This window comes from Cricetulus griseus, chromosome 4, assembly GCF_003668045.3.
Source record: "Cricetulus griseus strain 17A/GY chromosome 4, alternate assembly CriGri-PICRH-1.0, whole genome shotgun sequence".
NCBI classification, from domain to species: Eukaryota; Metazoa; Chordata; class Mammalia; order Rodentia; family Cricetidae; genus Cricetulus; species Cricetulus griseus.
Genome location: NC_048597.1, coordinates 215339792 through 215362312, shown reverse-complemented (window position 1 = coordinate 215362312; position 22521 = coordinate 215339792). Strand labels below are relative to the sequence as shown.

The window sequence follows — 22521 nt, the reverse complement described above, 5'->3', positions numbered from 1 at the left end:
TCTTTCATAATTAATATTTTTCACATTTCTTACCTTTTGGTGACCTAATATTGGAAGTATAGTGACTTTCCTTATATTGATAAAGTATCAGCATTATTACATTATTAGTTTTAGGTATTAGTTTGTCAGTACAATCATTAATTTTACTATATTTTAAGGCAATTACTAGAAGAAAACTAGTACCTTCAAATTTTAATTCAGCACTGCTAGGCCTTTTCATTGTTGTCATGACATTTTGGTCTGGGCAGTTATTTGTTATAAGAAACCATCTTGTGTAATGTGAGATATTTAGTATCACATGTGGCCTCTCTCCACAAAACTACCCATCTATTTGTTTCCCTCTATGTTGAAAGATTGAAAAACCTCTCTTTGGATGAATATTGTATAAAAATACCCTTAATAAAAGGCAGCTGTGGAGCCTCCATGGGACTGAACTAGGTCCCCGTATGTGGGACACAGTTGTGAAGCCTGGGGTATCTGAGGGGCCTCTGGAAGTCGGACCAGGATCTATCCCTGGTACATGAACTAACTTGTTGGAGCCTATTCCCTATGCTGTGTTCAGCCTTAAAGGAGAGGGGCTTGGTCATGCCCCAACTTAATATGCCAGACTTTGTCGACTCCCCATGGGAGCCCTTACCTATTGGGAGAGTGAATGGGGGCCAGGGTGGGGGGAGGTAAAGATGAATGAGTGGGGAAGAGGGGGTGGGAGAGAGAACTTTGGTTTGAATGTAAAATGAAATTAAAAATTAAAAAAAGAAAGACTGAAAAAAAATGCAAGACATTATCAACATATGGGGCCAACACTGTCTTTAATGACAACCACTTCTCAAAGGTAAATTTCCCCATGTATTTCTAAACTTGCAACACTACAGGTTTTATTTTTCTGTCAAGAATGCTCATATGAGAATAGTTTCTATATTCATTTTAAGAATCTTGACTAAATTGTGACAAAGTTAGAACTTGGATAAATGTGAAATCTTAAATATTAATGGAAAACAATAAGTAGGGAATGGTTATGATTTCTATTTGTGCTTTTTACTTGTGGACTTTACAACCCCTTTGCCTTGCATCCAGCACTACTACTTGATGATTTCTGTGCAGACTGTGAATAATGATACCTTTGACATGTTAAATACACCTTGGGTTGGTTTCTTGGGTGCTGTCCACCTTTTATTTTATTTTATTTATTTATTTATTTATTTATTTATTTTGTTTTTCGAGACAGGGTTTCTCTGTGCCTTTGGAGGCTGTCCTGGAACTAGCTCTTGTAGACCAGGCTGGTCTCAAACTCACAGAGATCCGCCTGCCTCCCGAGTGCTGGGATTAAAGGCGTGTGCCACCACCGCCTGGCTATTTTATTTTATTTTTTTTAAGACAGTATCTTTCACTGGCCTGGAATTCCAAGTAGGCAAGGATGGCTGGCAAGAGAACCCCCAAAATCCACTTGGCTCAGCCTCTTCAGCTCTGAGATTACAACTGTGCCACTGTACCCATCTGTTTGATCTGAGAATCAAACTAAGGTCCCTGTATTTGCAAGCCATGCACTTTAAACCTACTGAGCTTTTTCCTCGACCATAAATATAATTATTTTGATTATTTGTTCATTGATAATAAAGTACTTCAAAATATCATGAACTAAATGAGTAACCATTTTATGTCATGATACTGTGATTCGACAGGTGAGCTCAGTATTATTTTGATGCTTGTAAGATTCCTTGCAGCTCTAGTTGTCTGGGGACCCACTTGGCCATCTTGGCAGATCCACCTCTCTCTAGAGATGACCCTGTTGATGGGGGTTCAGGTGAATTGGGCCTGTGTGTAGGAGAGCAGGCAAGCTGTCCTCACTCCTTCCTTCATATGCCATGAGATGGCAAGGGTAAGGGAAATATGTTCCCTCCCCCACCTCTTGGCACCTGTGACAGGCAGGAGAGCTGATCTCAGGGACATGAGAACAGAAGAACTGGCTCTGTACCTCACCTGGGCAAAACAGTTGAGTTGGCCCTGGTGGTGTGAGTGTGGGTGAGCTGGATCTGAGGGTGTGAGAGCAGGAGAGCTGGCCCTTCTCCTTGCTGCCTGCTACATTGGGTGAGCTAGCCGGGCAGTGATGGAGAGATCACCTGGGTGGTGATAATGAGGGAGAGCTATCAGGCTGGCCCAGAACATGAACTGTTGGAGCACGTGAAGGGACCAGACCTGCAGATACAAAGCTACCTGCAGACACAAGGCAACAATAAGTTATCCAAGAGGAGTCCAAGTGAGGGCCCAGCATTGAGGTATAGCAAAAGCCAGAGGCCTCGAACCAGACCAGAGACTCACTGCAATGAACTTTTACAAGTAAAGATGTATGGACCAAGGGGTGTACTGTGTGACTCACTGGGCCACACTATAGCTACCGCGCAAAGATTAAGTTATGCTTTGTTTGTTGGGTTCATTTGTTTTTGTTTCTACTTTTAAGTTTTGTTTTGGGGGAGGAGGTTGCAAGGGCAGAGTGTGGAAACACAGGGACAGGGAGATGAGTGGGATCGGGATGCATTATGTGAAATCCACAAAAAAGCAATAAAATGTAAAAAGAATCTTGAAATGATACATTGTACATTTATTTGAAACTTTAGTCACAAAACAATTGTCAGTGATTACTTTTGTAGGCAGAGTTTTCCTGTCCTGACCACCGGCCCTCAAATAACCTGCAGCCGCTTCCCAAATAACTGACTCAGAGACTTAATATTAATTGTAAATGCTCAGCTGATAGCTCAGGCTTGCTGCTACTTAACCCTTACATTCAAATTAACCCATATTTCTTATCTATGTTTTGCAATGTGGCTCATGACTTTTTACCTCATTTTCTGACATCCTGCTTCTGACTCCACCCTTCTTTTTCTCATCATTCTTCTTGTTTGGTTTTCCTGCCTATAATTCCTGCCTGGCTACCAGCCAATCAGTGTTTTATTAAACCAGTTCAAGTGACAAATCTTTACGGGGTACAAGAGGATTATTCCATAGCATACTTCCTTGATTCCACTACTAGTACAAAACACTAGTAGTGGAATCAAGGTAGTAAGATGGTATAGATCACAAATATTAAGATAAATAGCATATGATATAAATTATAGCTTTCAGTTTTTTAACAGTTATTATTCATATTTTAGCTTTTGACAGTTTGGTCATGACTTTAAAAGTAATGTGCAAATAGAAATTTCCTGAATTAGCTGTTTCCATTTGAACCACTGAATTATGTTAATTGGGTTTCTCTATATAATCTTAGAGTGCCCCTTCTTCTGTTTTTTTTGTTTGTTTGTTTGTTTTGTTTTTGTTTTTGTTTTTTGTCTTTTTTTTAAACTGGCTTCTCCAGAAAGAATTACAAAAAAGTTCTCAGAATCTTATACCTGTTTCTAAATTCTTTTCACATATGGTGTAGTTATGTGGATTTTTGTGAGAGAGCTACTTTTTTTTCTTTTTTTTCTTTTTTCTCCGAGACAGGGTTTCTCAGTGTAGCTTTGGAGCCTATCCTGGCACTCACTCTGGAGACCAAGCTGGCCTCAAACTCACAGAGATCCGCCTGCCTCTGCCTCCCGAGTGCTGGGATTAAAGACATGCGCCACCAACGCCCAGCGTGAGAGAGCTACTTTGTGTTTAGTTTTTAAAATAGTTTGACAGGAAAGTTACACTAAGCAGTGTTATGAGTTTTTTTGTGTGTGTCTAATCAGATTTCATTGTTTTCTTTATGCAAATGTAGTACTTTATCAATTGTATATTTTGGTAATTTCAACTTTCTTCTAGATTTTAGGTGGCTATAGCATTTACTAGCAATGGACATTCACATTTTCACTTTGAATTGTATTTCCCTTTCAAAACACATTGAAAACAGTTCAGTTTTGTTTTTCAACAAAATTCATATACAGTCTGAAGGAAACATTCAGTTATGCCTACAATATGCTCAGTGATTAAAACATACATTAGAAACATTTCAAGAAGCAATTTCTTGTCCTCTGATGTAATGATATATGTGAGAGTTGTGCTTTCATCATCTTTTAGAACTGTGACTATTTGATAAATATAGATTTATACATTTAAATCATTTAAAAAGGGATCATCTGAAAACTTCTCTGAATTATATAAAGATTTCTTCATACCTGTCATATCAAATAAAATTAAAGACTTCTAACTCTTTTTTGTGGTACTTGGGATTGAATTCAGGGCCTCAGGCACATTAGGCAAGTACCCAACTCCAGCCCAAGATTCTTAACTACTAAGTAAGATAAATCAGTACAATACAAATATAATCAGCTAGTATTAACCTTCCTTTAATGGGTAGTATGTATGTATGGAGGATAGAAGACAACCTTGGGTTCATTTGCTGGAATATTCATTAGAAAATTTCCAGTTTTTCTGAAGTAACTATTTTTTTTATGACTTAAAGGATTATTGTATCAACCACAAATCCTCTCCATTTAGACATTGTTTATACATCTTTCATTTTATTATCTTTATTCTGCTACTGAGAGTTGATATGATAGCACATACCTACTGATGGGGGAAGTACTTCTGTGTATATGTTTGTCTTATTGGTTGATAAATAAAGCACTGTTGGCCAATAGGAAAGCAAGATAGGTGGGGCTAGGAGTTGAGGATTCTGGGAAACGTAGTAAAGACAGGAGTCACCATGTGATCACGGAAAGACAGGATGTATGCTGCTGACTTCCTTAAAAAGATAAGTCTTTATAAAATATATAGATTAGTGGTTATGATTGATACTTAGGACAGAGATAGCAAATGAAAAATCCTAGTCATTGGCCAGCAGCATTGTAACTAACATAAGACTCTGTGTGTTGTTTGGGAGCCCTAGTGTGGTGGCAGGGCTCAGGCGGCTGGCAGAAAGAGGAATCGTTATAACCTGCTTAATGTAGAAGGTTTATGTCTATACCTGAATCAGCCATTCTTTTTTTAAAATTTTTATTTATTATGTATTCTGCCTTCATGTATACCTGCACACGAGAAGAGGGCACCAGATCCCATTATAGATGGTTGTGAACCACCATGTAGTTGCTGAGAATTGAACTCAGAACCTTTGGAAGAGCAGTCAGTGCTCTTAAACTCTGAGCCATCTCTCCAGCTCTGAATCAGCCACTCTTGACCATGTACTGTCATATAAACACAGGAATAAGAGATTTTTAGAGTTGAATTTTATCAGTAATTGCTTTAAAATTAGAAAAAAATATATGTATTCTTTTGCATGTTTATCTGTGTTTTTGCATATCTGGTACCTGTGGAGGCCAGAAGAGGACATTAAATGCCCTGGGACTGGAGTTACAGATGGTTATAAGCTGCCATGTGGGTTCTTGGAATTGAATCTAGGTCCTCTGGAAGAGCAGCCAGTGCTCTTAACCACTGAGTCATCTCTGCAGCTCCTAATATATACTTTTTATAAATAATATATAGATACGTATCAAAATTTTGAATGTAGAAGTATACATTGAATATAACTATAACTCTCAAAAATTAATCTCTTCCTGGCTTAAATGTGTACATAAATAAATGGCTATTCTGTGTCAGCAATATCTAAAGAGTAAATTTCTTAGTAGTTTCTAGTATGAGTCTTACTTTCATTTAGACTTTTAAAAATTAATTATGATTATTATTTTTGAGATGAGTCTCTTTGTGTAACCCTGGCTGTCCTGGAACTCACTCTGTAGACCAGAGTGGCCTCGAATTCACAGAGATCTTGCTTGTGCTTCTTGAGTGCTAAGATTAAAGGGCATGTGTCACCACACCACCACATTTAGATAAAAATTAAGTTATTTTTATATAAATTTATTTACATTAGAAACAATCTTATTTTACATATCAATCCCAGTTTCCTCTCCCTCCCATCCTCCCATACCTTCCAAAGACCGCCCCCCATCCTATCCCCCATCCACGCCTCAGGGAGGGTGAGGCCAGCCATGAGGGATCAATCATTAAAAATCTGTCAAGTCAAAAGACACCATAAACAAGACTAAATGGCAGCTCATAGAATGGGAAAAGATCTTTACTAGCCCTACTTCAGACAGAGGGCTGATTTCCAAAATATACAAAGAACTCAAGAAGCTAGTCACCAAAACACAAACTAATTCAACTAAAAAGTAGGATACAGAACTAAACAGAGGATTCTCAATAGAGGAATCTAAAATGTCTGAAAGACTCTTAAGAAAGTGCTCAACATCCTTAGCCATCAGGGAAATGCAAATCAAAACAACTCTGAGATTCGCTCCTGTCAGAATGGCTAAAATCAAAAAGACCAATGATAGTTTATGCTGGAGAGGATGTGGAGAAAGGGGAACACGTCTCCATTGCTGGTGGGAATGCAAACTTGTACAGCCACTTTAGAAATCAGTATGGCAGTTTCTCCGGAAAATGGGAACCAGTCAACCTCAAGATCCAGCAATTCCACTCTTAGGCATATACACAAAAGATGCACATTCATACAACAAGGACATCTGTTCAATGATGTTCATAGCAGCATTATTTGTAATAGCCAGAACCTGGAAGCAATCTAGATGCCCCTAAACTGAAGAATGGATAGAGAAAATGTGGTACACTTATACAATGGAGTCCTACTCATTGGAAAAAAGCAATGGAATCTTGAAATTTGCAGGAAAATGGATGGAACTAGAAGAACCATCCTGAATGAGGTAACCCAGTCACAAAAAGACAAACATGGTGTGTACTCACTCATATATGGATATTAGACATAGAGCAAAGGATTACCAGCCTACAATCCACACCTCCAGTGAAGCTAGGAAACAAGGAGGACCATAAGAGAGACATACATGGTCCCCCAGTGAAGCAGAAAGGGACAGCAGCCTCTGAAAAATTAAGTTATTTTTAATTAAAACTTAATTATATCATTTTCCCCTCTTCCTTTCAGCCCCTCCCATGTCCTTCCTTCCTCCTCTCAAATTCATGGCCTTTTTTTTCTTTAATTATTATTGCTACACATAAATATTTCCATATATATGTATATAGACTTGGTTTTTGATTACTTGTCCATATTCATTCTCTGGTGTTTTCTAAGGTACAGAATTTGGACAAAGAACTTTTAATATTTACATATTTGAAATTGCTTATTGAATAAAGTTTGAATAAAAGCTAAAGGCTTTGGGAATTTTGACATTTTTTTTCAAGTATCCATTCTTTTAGATGCAGTAAAAGACTGATAGTGCTGGTCAGCTGGCTGTTTCTGTAGTCATATAGAAATTTTAAATAGTGGCTGGGGACTTGGCTTACTGGTAAAGTGCTTATTGTTCAAGGCCAATGACCTGAATTCAGATCCCTGAACCCGAGTAAAAAGCTTTATATGTCTGTAATCCTAGTATACTCCTACTGGGAGATGAGAGGAGTAAGAAAAGTGTTTCCAGACGATCAGCATCCGTAACAGTGAGAGTTCCTGTCTCAAACAGTGGAAGGGGTGGCCCTGATAACATCTGACACCTACATGTGCTCTGTGGCACATGCATATCAACACACACACACACACACACACACACACACACACACACACACACAGAGGCAGAGAGAGAGAGAGAGAGAGAGAGAGAGAGAGAGAGAGAGAGAGAGAGAGAGAGACAGAGAGAGAGAGACAGAGAGAGAGAGATAGAGAGAGAGAGAGACAGAGAGACAGAGAGAGAGAGAGCGAGCACTAATAGGAGAGGAGTAGCTCTTCTAGTGTTACAGAACTGAATCTTGGATCTTTAGGTGCCAAAGGCTTATGGACTTAGTTGACATGTTTATAGCTCCATGTTCTGAGAACTAGTAGCTTATGGTGCTAGACTATAGGACAGTGTCTTTTGCTCAGGTTACAAGCTTACTTTTCTATGCTTTGATGCAAGAGACCATTAATTGGTAACTTTTATATGCCTCATCTTAAAATAATTGTGTGTGTGTGAGTGTGCATGTACAAAGTAGCACACATGTGGAGATCAGAGGACAACTCATGGGAGTCAGTTCTTTCCTTCTACCATGTGGGCCCTAAAGAGAACTCAGATTTGTCAGACTTGTTGTCAAGTGCCTTTACCCACTGAGCCATTTGTTCAGTCTTCAGCTTTTAGCAGCAGGTAGTGGTAGCAGCACTCAGTATCAGTTAATGTCATATTTTCAAAGCCTTGGGTGACAGACCCATGGCTCCTAACAGCAGCAGCTAGTATGTATCTCTTGGGCATTGAGTGTCAAGATCCTAGAGTTTGACAGTTCCTTGTAACTCTTCCAGTAACCATTGCCCATAATCCCTTGCCTTTGGTTCTACATAACCATCTCTGTACTTCTACCATCCTTTGTCCCACCATTTCTGCCACTGACCTTTCTCTGGGACTCTCTTTAGCTACTTTCTTGCCAGTATTCTGTTTCCGTTCCTTCCACTGTGGCTGTTGCTGCTGTTGCCACTGCCATTACTACCACTTCATTTTTCTTCTTTGCTTTTTTTTTTTTTCCAGCTCAGCCTATTCCCATCTGGAAGAAGCCTTTTATTGTGCCTAATTTTGCAACACTAGGGCCAATACAAGAGGGTGTCTTCCAGGTAGTGTGTTTATATAGTCAGGAGAGGGTAACCACCCAGGAAAGCTCCACCCCCAAGAAATGCCATATAAACCCCATCTTCTGTTCAGCTATCTACTGCCTCTCGCTTGAGCATAGGCAACCACCCTCCTGGGTTTTTTTCCTCCAAATAAATCACTTGTGTGAATGTGAAGTTTGTTGTCTGGTATGACTTTGTGGTATTCTTGGCTCCCAATTGCCAGGATACCTTTCCCATTCAAGCAGTAAGCTCACATCACATTCACTCTGAGGACACTCCAACAGATTCAGAGGGCCATTACAACCACAGCATGGCTGAAGAGTAACCACTCCAGATACCTTGCTTAGAAAGCAGCACTCCAGAAGACTTTACAGTCACTTTCATCAACACATAGTAAAAGGACCAGCCAAAGAAACATCCTGATCCTGAGACCAGAGCCAATTCACTGGCCATGAAACCAGAACCAAAAGGTTAAAAGGGGCCAGTGAAAGAAACACACCCTGTCCCTGAAACCAGAGCCAAAGGGTTAAGAAAAAAAAAGCTAGTGAAAGAAATACACAGAGCCAAAAAAAAAAAAAAAACAAAAAAACAAAACAAAACAAAAAAACATATTCTGGCCCTGACCAACTCAGTACAAAAAACAACCAATCCCTGAGCAGGAAAACTAACCAATTCCTGAGCACGGAATTCAGCCAATCTCTGAGCTTGTCCAAGGTCAGAGATTGAAATCTGACCAAATCCTACCCTGGAAATCTTCACCCTGGAAAAAATTCTGCCCCTAAGAAGCCCAATATAAAGCCCTGTACCTGTTCAGTTGACAGCTGCCTTTTTCCACCCTGGCGGAAGCAGCCACCCTCCTGAAGTCCTCCCTACAAATAAATCTCTTGAATGAGGTTTGGGTGCTGACCTTCTTTTGCCAGAATGGAGCAGGGCAAAGAAGCAACACCAGCATAGCAAAGCAGAACTGTAACACTTTCACTAGGAAAACCTTCCCCTAGCAGAGCCAGAACCATTGGGCTGAGCTTCTGAGTACAGTCGAAGTGAGGGAGGGGTGTGTCTCTTAAAGGGACCTTTGCACTTGTGTAAAGAGCCAGGGTACTGCCTGCCAAGCGTGCAGGGATGGCACACTCTGCCAGGTGCCCAGGGGAGGGGCCAGGTTAGCCTGGATTATAGCAATCCCCCCTCAGGATCCAGCTTTCCTAAGCGTAGGGGCCAGATCTCCTATCCTGTGAGGGGTGGGACCAGCTTTCCCAGAGCCAGTGAGGGGCGGAGCCACCTCATCAAGGACCTTGAACTTCAACACCCATGGACCGAATGGGCCCCTGTGGTAACATGGCAGTGGACGTCAACATAGAACCACAAACTCATATGGGTAGCAGCAGAAGCTTGGGGACAAATATCACCATGGCCCTGGGTGGCAGTGCAGGACACTCAGATAGGTCTGCATGGCCCCAGCCTCGAGATGACCCTTGGATACCAACCCTGGCCTCAGGTGTCATCTCAGACACCAGGCATCTGTACAGCTTTTGGTGGCAACAGGAGCCATAGACATCAACACAGACCCAGACATGGCCCTTGGCTGCAGCTGAGGCCTGGATGTTTTCATGGCCCTGGGTAACAGTTGCTCTCTTAAGGCTACTATGTATAAGGAGGGGCCTGCCAATCAGGGTTATCAAAATATTAAATAAAAAGGTTATAGTTTTAAAGAATATACCCAAAGTATTAAAGAATAAGAGAACAAAATAAATAAGGAAAACTAATTACAGTTTTTGCTTTCTATTGAGCATATGCTTAAGATGGAAAAACAAACAGTTCCATAAGAGTTGATATTTACTTCCTTGTGATTTTCACAAGCATTCTTCATACACTTATCAGCAGATGCCTAGAATTACATGAAGTAGGAAAGGGGCCTTATAGAACGTTTTGTATGGTAGAAAACTACAAGGCACATTCAATAAACAACAAAGTACAGGGTTGAGAGGATGATGGTCGGTGTGACAGGAAAAGTAAATCAGACACAGATTAACAGGGAATCCATGAGTCAGCAGAGCTGCACATGTGCTGTTGTTACACACTATCTTACCTTTCTGTTACTACAATGAAGTACATAAGATAATCAGCTTAATAAAGAGGTTTATTTTGGTACATAGTTTTAGATCTTAAAGTCCATGCACGATCAGGCATCCTGTTTCATTGAGCCTTTGGGATGGTTGTACCAAGTGGCAATGGCCAGGGAATGGTTGAGCACTTTGTACATAATATGACCTAGGAAGAAAAGCAGGGAAGTCAGGACACCAGACTCTCCCATGGGTTCTTGCCCTCAATGACCTCCCAGGGGCTTTACTTTCTAAAGAACTGGTCACCTCCCAGTAGTGCCACCCTGAGGACCTTCAACACAAGAATCTTAGGGGACACAAACCATAGTACACAGTATTTAACTTATAAGAGAAATTGTTATTAAAGATAAATGTTGATGAATTTATAGATGCTTTCTGAAGTACTCTCTACAATACTGCAGTGAGGATAACTGGGGAATGGTGAGTCAAGATTGTGTGGTACAGTTTAGCATTGTTACCTACTGTAAAGTACTGGATGGGAAGTGCATTGTTTTCATTTTCTGAGACAAAGTCTTTTTATTTAGGTCAAGCTGGCCTCAAATTGAGTTTAAGCTGGCTGAACTCAAAATTTAGAATCCCTGCACAAGTACAGTTAAACACTATTAGAATGGATAGTTTATTGTTGAGATTTCCTTAAGTCTTTATTGTACAAATTATTGGCAGAAGTTTTTGTCCTGCCAGCAGCTCCCAGATAGACACACTGATGCTTATATTAATTGTAAATGCTCTTGTTCAGGCATAGCTTACAAAATTTACATCTCTGATGGAGGTGTGGGAAGTTGGAATTCCTTAGCCCTTGCTAATATTGTAGTTAATAAACCTAGGTATTGAGATTCAGCATTTGTTGGTGTCTGCATTGCTCGTGGTTCAACCTCTTCTGTGGCTATTAAAGCAGCTGGCAGCTCACTGCTGCTCCGCTCCATCTCTGCTGACGTTGCTTCCTTTGTGATTCATCTCCGCTTTCTCTATTAAAGTACAGCAAGAAGAGCTCTCAATCCCTAACGTGTGAGCATCACCATTCCCTCAGAAGACATGGATTATTAAATGAAAATTTCTGTGCCAGGTGTGTGATACCACCTCACAAGTTATTAGTCAGGGAGGCTCCAAAGTTTGATTTGCTTTCCCTATGGGGAATCTATTAAACAAACTTTAAAATAGTGACAACAGCCAGATCCTACTTAAGATGCCGAGATCCTGGAATTGGGTCCTCAAGGCTACGTGCCAGTGTTGGAGTAGTTCCAGAATAACTCTTCCAGTGTGTTTGGAGGTGACAACTAGTAGTCACTCAGTCCACAAGGTGGGTTGCTTCAGTAGTCCCAGTGTGTTGGTGGACTCTGGGACGTTCCTAGAGAGCTGCTGATCTCTATTACATGATGAAAGCTTGGAGATGTTGTTTCTATTGTCAGCAAAGGAAGCAGCAGGCAAGAGAACAAACTTCCTCTAAAGTACCCTTTTTCATGTGGGCTCCTACCAGAAGGTACTACCCCTGATTGGGTTGAGTCTTCCCACAATAATCAGAACAGTTCTTCAGGTGAGACTCCCTACTCAGGACATTCTAAATTGTGGAAATTGATGTTAAAGCCAGCCTCAATAATAGCTAAGATATTAAACAGTTGGTTTTTATTCATGTTTTTGTTAGCCATCATTGTTTTCTTTTTTTTATGAAAAGATTTATTTTTATTTTATGTGTATATACGAGTGCTTGCATGTATTTAGGTGCACCATTTGCATGAGTGGTGTCCATGGAGGCCAGAAGAAAGTATCAGATCTCCTTAAACTGGAGTTACGGATGATTGTGAGCTGCCATGTTAGGAACTGAGTCCAGGTTCTGTACAAGAGCAGCAAGCTCTCTTGGCTGTTGAGTCATCTCTCCAGGCCCTTGTTTTTGTTCTTCTCCTTCTCCTGCTCCTTTTTTGATTTGGTTTGGTTTTTTGAGTCAGTATTTCTCTTTGTAACAGCCTTGGCTGTCATGGAACTTATTCTGTAGACCAGGCTGGCCTTGAATTCATAGAGATCTTCTTGCCTCTGCCTCCCAGTGCTGGGATTAAAGGCTTTCATTGCCACCACTTAAGGTATGATTTCCAGGTCCATTCATTTTCTGTTCATCCCATTGTAGTACAAATAATAAAAACCCAGAGACAGATATTGGGGTTAAAGCTGAAGATCAGAAAAGCAAAGCAGCCAGTAGCTAGCTCTTACCTCTACCTCAGACTGAAAGGGCAATCCTGTCTCCTTGAATCCTCAGAATTCAATCTGAGACTGCACTGAGCTCCTGCCTCATACTGTCTCTAGTGCTTGGATTAAAGGTGTGAGCTATGTTTTTCTTTTAGACTGATTCAATCTCATGTAGCCCATGGTGGCCTTGGATTTACAGAGAACCATCTGCCTCTCACTCGAGTGCTGGGATTAAATGTGTGGCTACCACCACCTGTTCTCTATGGCTAACTAGTGGCTTAGTATGCGTGGCCAATTAGTGGCTTAGCTCTTAATGAGGTGTGTGGCTAACTAGTGGCTTAGTTCTGCATTCTGATCTTCAGGCAAAGTTTATTTGTTAGATTACAAACAATATATCACTACATGTCATGATTTCATTTTTCTTTATGGCTTAATAAAATTTAATTGTGTATATACATCACATTTTCATTATCCAGTCATCTTTTATGGACATTGTGGTAGTTTGGATGTAATTGGTTCCCATCATAGGCAGTGGCACTATTAGGAGGTGTGACTTTGTTTGAGTAGATGTGTCCTTGTTGGAGTGTGTGACTCAGAGGGTGAGCTTTGAGTTCTCATATATGCTCAAGCCATGCCTAGCATTTCAGTTTACTTCCTATTGCCTGTGGATCAAAGATGTAGAATTCTCAGTTCAGTCTCTAGCATCATGGCTTTGTGCACACCACCATGTCCCACCATGATGATAATGGACTGAACCTCTGAACTGTAAGCCATCCAATTAAATGTTTTCCTTTATAAGAGTTGCCATGGTCATAGAAACTTTAACTAAGACAGACATATAGTTAATTTGAATAGTGCATCAATAGACATAGATGTATAAGTATCTCTGTAGTAGGACTTAATAATCCTTTGTATTCCTGGGAGTAGTATAGTTGGACCATATGTTAGTTCCATTTTTAGTTTTGGAGAGATGTACGTACTCATTTTCATGGTGGCTGCACAAGTTTGCATTCCTGCCAGCAGTGAATGTGGGTCCTATTTTCCTGTGTCCTTAGCAGCCTTTGTCGCCTCTCGTTTTCTTGATGATAGTTATTCTGACTAGGGTAAACTTCAGTCTTAAAAGAGCTTTAATTCGTATTTCTTTCATGTATAAAGCTATAAAGCACTTTTCAAATATTTGTTGGCCACATGTTTTTCTTCTTTTGAGAACTGTCTTTTTGGTTCGTTAATCCATTTATTGATCAGAAGACTTAGTTTTTGCTGTTTCGGTTTTCGTATTTTTCTAAAAATACACATCTAGATATTATATTAGCTTCTTATCTGAGATATAATGGGCACAGATTTTCACCTGTTCAGTAGCCAATCCCCATGGATGGCTTTACTACTGTGAAGAAGTCTTTGGATTTCATGTAATCCCATTTGTCAGTTCCTTTATTTCCTTCTATTGTGCATTCCAGAATTTAAAACAACAACAACAACAAACCGAAACAACCAACATAACGTGAATTGCTTTCCCTAGATTTTCTTCTAGCAGTTTCAGCATTCAGGTTTCATAGTAAAGTACTTTTTGCAAAATTTTGAAAAAAAATGTATACACACAGTATATATAGTGAAGGGCAAGAGAAGATGGTTTAACTTCACTCTTCCCTTTATAGATATCTGATTTTCTCAACCCTTTTTGCTGAAGAAATTATCTTCCCCCTCAGCACCCACATAGTAGAAGGAAAGAAGGAAATCCCACAAGTTGTCCTTTGACCTCCATGTGTGCTAGTGCACTCGGGAACACACACACACACACACACACACACACACACAATTAAAATTAATTTTAAAAGTAGAAATATATTTCTTACTAAATGAAAATAGTTTTTAAAATAATATGAGAAGAACTATTTGCAAAATCATCCAAACTGATGCATTTAAGTAATTCTTAATATTAATGAGAGTCTGAAAATTGTTTCTGTAACAAAGATAGATAACTGTAAGTCACTGATAAGATGATGATGTGGGTTTTGAGCATGAATCACCTGTACACAGTACTGTAGCTTGTGAGTCATTTGATTGATTATTTCTACTTTGTAATTACTTTATAATTTTGTAATATTTTATTTATGAAGTGTTTAAGGCTTTAGTTTTCTCCTGAGTATACAATCTAGTTATACATGGTCATAAAATCCCATACTAATGCTCTCCCTTAAACTCTGTGTTCCTGCTGCACAAAGTGGTTGTTTCAGTAGAATATTTACTACATTTCCATTCTCTTTCAATATATATGAAATGTTAATCACAATTTATATTTTGTTAACTTGGACTTTTTATTTGTTTTACAGGGGATCTTTCCTGCAAATTATATTCATTTGAAAAAGGCAGTTGTCAGTAATAGGGGGTAAGTAATTAGCCTAAGTTAATTTACAATTATTAGAGTCTGACATGGTTAAAATTTTTTTAAACTTCATGTGCATTGGTGTGAAGGTATCAGATCCCCTGGAACTGGAGTTACAGACAGCTGTGAGCTGCCATGTGAGTGCTGGAATTGAACCTGCGTCCTCTGGAAGAGCAGCCAGGGCTCTCAACCACTGAGGCATCTCTTTAACCCTCTGACAGGATTTTTAAAAATATGCATTTATTATTATTATATAGAATCCCGAGCTCTAATTTTTGAACCACATTCCGGATAAACACCCTTAGCTGTAAATTTCATCAAAACAGTTACACATATAGTATCTTTTTATAAGTATATTAGTTACAACTTTGAGAATTATCATTCGTAAATTAGGTATTAGAGATAAATTTGTCATTCACTTTTATATGTCAAAGTGGAGGAAACTTAAAATCTTTTATTTATAAGTAGAGATTAAAAATTTAAAGGTATATCTCATGTATAGAAACATTCTTATGTAAAATGAATATATTAAGCACACATCTGAAAAGCCAAGATAAATTTTTGTTTTTGTTTTGCTTGTTTGTTTTTGAGACAGGGTCTCACTATGTAGCCCTTACTGGCCCAGAACTTGATATGGAAACTAGGGTAGTCTCAAACTCACAGAGACCTGCCTATTTCTGCCTCCAGAGTTCTGGAATTAAAGGCATGTCCCACCACAGTTTAGTGTTTTTATGGAATTCCTGAATGTACGAATAAATGGGTCTTGATTCTTATTCTGTATCTTGGACTCTTTTTCTTCTCTTTGTTTGTTTTGTCCAATTCTGATGTATTTTGTTTTTTTTTATTTCATTAAGTTTTATTTTATTATTATTTGTTAAAAGTCTGTTTTTGAATGAAAGGGTATGGATCTAGATAGGAAGGAGGTGGGGAAGAATTGGGAAGAGTACAGGGAGGAAACACTGTAATCAGGATATATTATGTGAGAAAAAAATCTATTTTCAATAAAGCAAAAATATTTTTAAAGCCGGGCATTGGTAGTGCACGCCTTTAGTCCCAGCACTCGGGAGGCAGAGGCAGGCGGATCTCTGTGAGTTCGAGACCAGCCTGGTCCACAAGAGCTAGTTCCAGGACAGCCTCCAAAGCCACAGAGAAACCCTGTCTTGGAAAACCAAAAAAAAATTTTTTTAAATAAAATCATAAAAAATACATTTAGAGAACAAAAACAAAAGTAAAAAGTAATCTTCACAGAAAAGAGATGAGAAATAAATATAAATGCTAACACTGATTGTTTTACATGTTAAGAGTGCTTTTTAAGATATTTGCTGTTGTCATGTTCTATCTTATAAAGTTATGTAAAATTTAAGTAGTATACTGCCAGAGATACTAGTAAACAAAGAAGACCCTAAAAGAGACAAACTTTGTCCCCTGGAGAAGGGGAAAGGGTCACCATCCCCTGAGCAAATTGAGAGCATGGGAAGTGGGGGAGGAAGGTACGAGAGTGAGAAGGGAAGAAGAGGAAGGATGCAGAGGTCGTGAGGAAGCAGAAATTTTGAGTCAGGTGTAGATTAGAAGAAAGGACATATGATAGGTAGGATTTTAGTTGGGGGGGTGGTAGAGGAGGGAGGGAGGGAGAAGGGAACTGGGATCACCATGTAATTCAATGTTGTTTGTAATTCAAATATATATAAAAAAGAAACAGAAAAAATTATATATATGTGCAATAAAGTTTAGCATTTTGAAAAAAATTTAAGTAGTATTTACTTTTCAACTAAGAAAGTTTTTGACTGGAGAGTGCATAAGCATCAGAGTCCATAGTCATTTAACATTTAGTCATGAAGACATAAAATACATTAGTAAAAGTATGAAGTGGTATTTAATGTCGGAGATTATTTATGCTCATGTTTAAGGGTGAAAAACAAAAGAGGAAATACTGATATCAACCAAATAATGATAACAACAGACATCAGTCTACTCAAATGGCCGGGTTACAAAGTACAGGAGCATGGGACACCAGATCCTAGGAACTGGGGAAATGGGTCTTGTGACATTGGAGCTCAAACATTTGAGAAAGGGAAATCACAGGGCTGCTGGTGGTGTATGTGAGTCATGTGGCAATAAGGGCAGACTGTCAGTGCCAAAGACAGCTGGATGCTAAAGCCAGTTTTCATCAACAGAGAATTGTTTCTAGGAACAGTAAGAAACACATTTTCCCCTTGATAGCTTTCTAATGTCTGTAGCGACAAAGGGGGTTGTGTAGAAAAGTTCATGTGCGCAGAAGGTTAGGCTGGGAGGTTATAATTATTAGTAAATCACTGATCTGACTTCCAAGGTAAAATTTGTTGTTGGGGAATTAAAAGAATTACAATATTATGATATAAATATACTATTAAAATAATTCTTTGTCCCACCTTTTTTTCTTTGTGTTAATAAGTAAACCCAGAGCCCAGTGTGTGATGAATACTCTACATTGAGCCATGTTCAGAGTCCCTGGCATATTTCTGTTTCTTCCCTCTTTCCTTTTTATGAAATAAACATACACTAGTGTGTATGTTTGTAAACTTGTCACTTCAAAATTTTAAGTAAGGACTGTCAAAGTATAAACACTCTATAGAAGTTTTATGAGGAAAAGAATGTATCTAGACTCCCAATGGGGAAAGTGTAAATCTTAGGCATTACAAAAATATATTTTCCAAGTTGAAATGGCCATTTTTATGATTTATGAAGCAAAACATAAAAATGGTATTCTTAATTTGTAGCACTATGATCTATAACAGAGCTGAAATTGTGCAGAAGCACCATGGGAGTGAGGTAAGGAAGGACTTACAGAGAACATGTAGTGATCCAGTGTCTCAGAAAATACTAGCAAGGCAATGCTTCCTCATGATAAGTGACTGACCTTGAGCTAAGGAACAATGCATGTGTCTTATATTTAATAACTGTGAAGGCTTGTGAGACAATTTGGTAGCAGAGGAATAAACACCTGAATTCTGTTTGCTTAGGGAAAGCAGAAGAGCTATAGCTATGCAGAGAATTGCTCAGGACAGTCATATTTATTGGGTGTACTCTTTCTCTGTGGGAGCATAGTGCAGAGGTCTTTGGATATAAATCATAGAAAGCTACCTAGAATTAACTGTTGTATCTAGATGTCTAGCAGGGTCATCATACAAAATAGAAGTTATAAAACCCAGATAACGTATGAAGAAAAAAAAAAAAACCCTACCTGCAGGCACTGGTGAACAACTGACATAGATATGATCTCTAAAGATTCTTTTGCTTTTTTATTTTTATTTTTATGTTTTTGAAATGGGGGTCTCTCTAGTCCTAGATGGCTTTGTTTTCTTTTGGCAAGGATTTCTAAAGGTGATGATTCATGAAGGAACAGATGTACATAGGAAGAACTTCATGTTTACTTTGGCTTCTTTTTTTCCTCAGAAAGTTTCAATTTGTCAAATGATGGAAGAGAGCCCAGGAAGACAATGGTGTGTGTGCCTGTGTGTGTGTGTGTGTGTGTGTGTGTGTGTGTGTGTGTGTGTGTGTGTGTTTTGGAATCAGCAAGATGGAATAAGTGCTCACTTTGGCAGCACATACAGCAAAATTGGAACAATACAAAGATTATCATGGCCATTGTGCAGGGATGACACATAAATTCATGCAGTGTTCATATTTTAAAAGAGATAAAAGGTAGAAAGGAAATCCCATCCCTCATCCTTTTCAGGAACATTGATTTAACAATCACATATACAGCAATGTATTTTTTATGAGTGGTACAGAATCCAGTAAAGATGATGCAGGACCCCACAGAGTACAAAATAGGAAACAGTCACTTTTGAAACCTTTAATAACAATCTCATTTAACGGAATCATCTTTTTCTCCGTGATAACTAAGGCACAATTTACATTAGTTGATCTATTCCACTAAAGCAACATAAAATGAGCAGAATATACTTAACATCTTTAGCATTTGGGACACTGCCCAAGCGACACATTTTAACCCGCTTTCCTGCGATTGCTCAAGTTTGATCACTGAAGTTACCTGCATAGTTTAACCTTGAGAGGCAACTAAAAACAAAGGAGTGGCAGCATACTGAAGCTTGTCCAGTTCTCTAAGACTAAGAATAGTGCTAAGTCAGGACTTCTTCTCAGATGGGGTGAAGAGGATAGTAACGGGCATCTGTGTCTGCCTTTCAGTACAGTGTTTTAGAAGAAAGGGATGAGGAGCTTCCTGTAGTCAGTATAGTTCTTCCAGATTGAGTTTTTTCTCAGAGGGAAAGAAAAGAGCAGAGTATGTATCTGGTGCCTGGTCTTTTCAGTACACCACCCCAGGGAAGGGCTATTTACTGTGGCTATTTATGGGTATAAACAACTGGAAAGAGACCCATAATCTTGAGATTCTGAGGAAGAATGGAGGAATAATCCATATCCATAGAAAAGGCTTGAGAGGGTCCCAGATTCTCAGATGGATTGTTTCCCTGTTGAATCTAGTCCACAAAAACCAAGGTAGGTGGCTGGATTTATTTTTCCATTTTGCTACTAGGAGTCAAAGACAAATATTTTGAAAGCAACAAAAGAAAAAAAGTAACTCGTGTACAAGGAGACTTTATAAGATATGTAAGATATCTCAGTAGAGACTTTTCAGAATAGAAGGAAATGGAATGATTAAATTCAGCATACCATAGGAATAAACCATTTAGCAAAAATACTGTGCCTAGTAAAATGACCCTTTAAAGACAGAAGGATTTTCCAATACAAATGATAGCAGAGGTGATTTATCACAAGTAGACTTGCCTAGCAAGAAATACAAGTTCTTCTTTAAGTTGGAGCAAAAAAGGCGCTTGCCATATGTCGTAAAGGAAAAAATTATAGGATTCATGGGTAAAGGCAAAGATAGAAACATGAAGACATAAATATTATCAAGGTAGTATATAAATCACTTATAATTTTAATATAAAATTAAAAGAATTGAGAGTAAATATATTTGCAAAATTTATCAGTGAATACATGCTGATGTTAGTTGCGATGTTAGTGACAAAAATTTGGAGAAGCAATTGTAGAATTTTTGTATACAATTAGAACTATGAACTTACAGGCTGAGGAAATGGCTCATCAGGTAGCATGAGAATCTGACTTCAAATCCCTGACACCTATATAAAACGCCAGGCATGGTCATGTGTACCTGTAACTCTTATGCTGCCTGGGATAGACAGGAGGATCTCTGGAGCCTTTAGCTTACAGAAACCCTGCCTCAGGAGAAGAAGGTGGAGCACGATAGAGCAAGACACCTGAGGTCTTCCTTTGGCCTTCAAATGGGCACATACCTACCACATGTATATGGCCCCTTCTCTTTCACACATGCACATCCATACACATACATGTCAGCTTAGAATAAATGATTATAAGGTGTCCTATATAAGCGTCATGGAAACCACAAAGAAAATATGTACAGAAATTTAGAACTGGTCTAGGCTAAATATAACTTTATAGTAAAGTGATTGCCCAGCATGCAAAAGCCCTGTGTTCAGTCCCCACCACTGGGAAATACTAGAGAAAAATATAAAGGAAGATTATACTAGTTCACGGAGGATGCTGTGCTGGCTTAGATGCAGATGTTCATTGGGCTGATAGAAAGTGGTAAGGTACTGTATCCATTTTAGCATTTGAGATGATAGAATTTTCTTTTTCTTTTCATTTTTGAGATAGGGTTTCTCTGTGTAACAGCCCTAGTTATCCTGTAACTCTCTTTGTAGACCAGGCTGGCCTCGAACTCACAGAGATCCACCTACCTCTGCCTCCTGAGTGCTAGGATTAAAGGTGTGTGCCATCATTCCAGGCTAGTTTTCCAGTAGCACATACAGATAAAAGAATATGTGACTTTTTCATTAAGGATGTAGGCACAATTCAGGGAGATGTGTAGTTTGAAAATGGATTTGTTTTTAAGAAGACATAAAATACTGCAATCTTGAATATATTAAATTTGAAGAGTTACAGATTTAAGTGGAGTTGTAAATTAGGCAGTTGTCTGAATGTGAAGTTGTGTAAATTTGGAAGTCGCTAGTTTTCTGTTGATTTTAAGCTAAGGGGCTGAAAACAAGGAGTTAATGTGGCTAGAGTTGAACTGAAGACAGATTCTAGGGAACCGTAGCATTTCAGTTTAGGTGGAAGAGGAGAGAGAATTCATAATAGGATGATGAAAAGTTGTAGCCAGTGAGGTACATGGAGATAAGAAATTCTTAGAGGTGAGGAACAGAAAACATTGCAGAGAAGAACCAGTAATAGATGTGTTAGTGTTGATGTTGAATAAAATGATCAAGATATGTTTTATGAAATTCTTAACAAATTAAAAATATTTTTAGTCTTCTTGTTCTCCCCCCCCCCCCCCGTGCTCCCACTTTGTTCAGGGTTCTTTTTCCCCCTCCCATTCTTTGAGGTACTATGCATGGGGTCCTCCTTGTTTCCTAGCTCCTCTGGCAATGTGGATTGACTGAGACAGGGGAGGAATAGAGGAGGGCAAGAAAGGAGATGCCCTGATAGAGGGAGACAGTACAGGTTTGGAGAGAGGTCTGGCACAGGGGAAATGTTAGGGGATCCACAGGGATGACCCCAACTAAGAATCCAGGCAGTGGTGGAGAAAATGCCATTGATGCCCTTCCCCTATAGTGAGATTGATGACTACCTTGGCTACCCTAGGCCTTCATCCAGTAGCTGTTCCAAGCAGAAACAGGCACCCACAGCTAAGCACTGAACCATACTCCTGAAATTCAGTTGTGGAGAGGGAGGAGGGATCAACAAAGGAGCCAAGACAGTGCTAGAGAAACCCGCAGAAACAGTTAATCTGGCCTACTGAGAGCATAGAGACTCCAGTCATAAAGCTGGGGAAACAGTATTGGATCGAGCCAGGCCCTCTGAATGTGGATGCCAGCTAGGAGGCCAAGACAGTCTATGGGACCTCTAACAGTAGAGCTAGCCTTTATCGCTAGAGCACAGTGGACTTTGGGAGCCTATTCCCTATGAAGGGGTACTGTTGTAGCCCAGATACAGCCAGGAGGGCCTAGGCACTCCCCCAATGATATGACAGACTTTGAAGGTCCCTGGTGGATGGCCTCACTATCCCTGGGGAGGAGTTGGGGGATGCGTTGGGGGCATTGGTGGGGAACATGGGAGGGCAAGGGAATGGGGGGTGGATATGTAAATATGAGTAGTAATTAAAGAATTTAAATAAAAATATTTTTAAAAGCAACAACAACAAAATGACCTTATACTGATGATGACCCTTTAGAACTGTCTCACCCAGTGCTTCCTCATTT

The 22521-nt window shown here is 39.2% G+C and overlaps 1 protein-coding gene and 1 non-coding gene across 8 annotated transcripts in view; both read left to right on the top strand.

Moving 5' to 3' along the window:
- Positions 1-22521, top strand: part of Dock3 (dedicator of cytokinesis 3) — a 309043-nt gene that overhangs the window by 52820 nt on the left and 233702 nt on the right. For 6 of the 7 annotated variants that reach the window (XR_003485121.2, XM_027414437.2, XM_027414435.2 and 3 more), the window contains exon 4: positions 15168-15223. Coding sequence is in view for 5 of the 7 variants with exons in the window: in XM_027414437.2 (XP_027270238.1) it covers positions 15168-15223 (56 nt within the window). In the remaining 2 variants the exon portion in view is untranslated. Of the gene's footprint in view, positions 1-15167; positions 15224-22521 lie in introns of those variants that run through there. The other variant, XM_035443927.1, reaches the window with a different exon arrangement.
- On the top strand, positions 18786-18889 carry LOC113835534. The gene has a single exon (XR_003485162.1). It is a non-coding gene; the product is annotated as a U6 spliceosomal RNA (small nuclear RNA).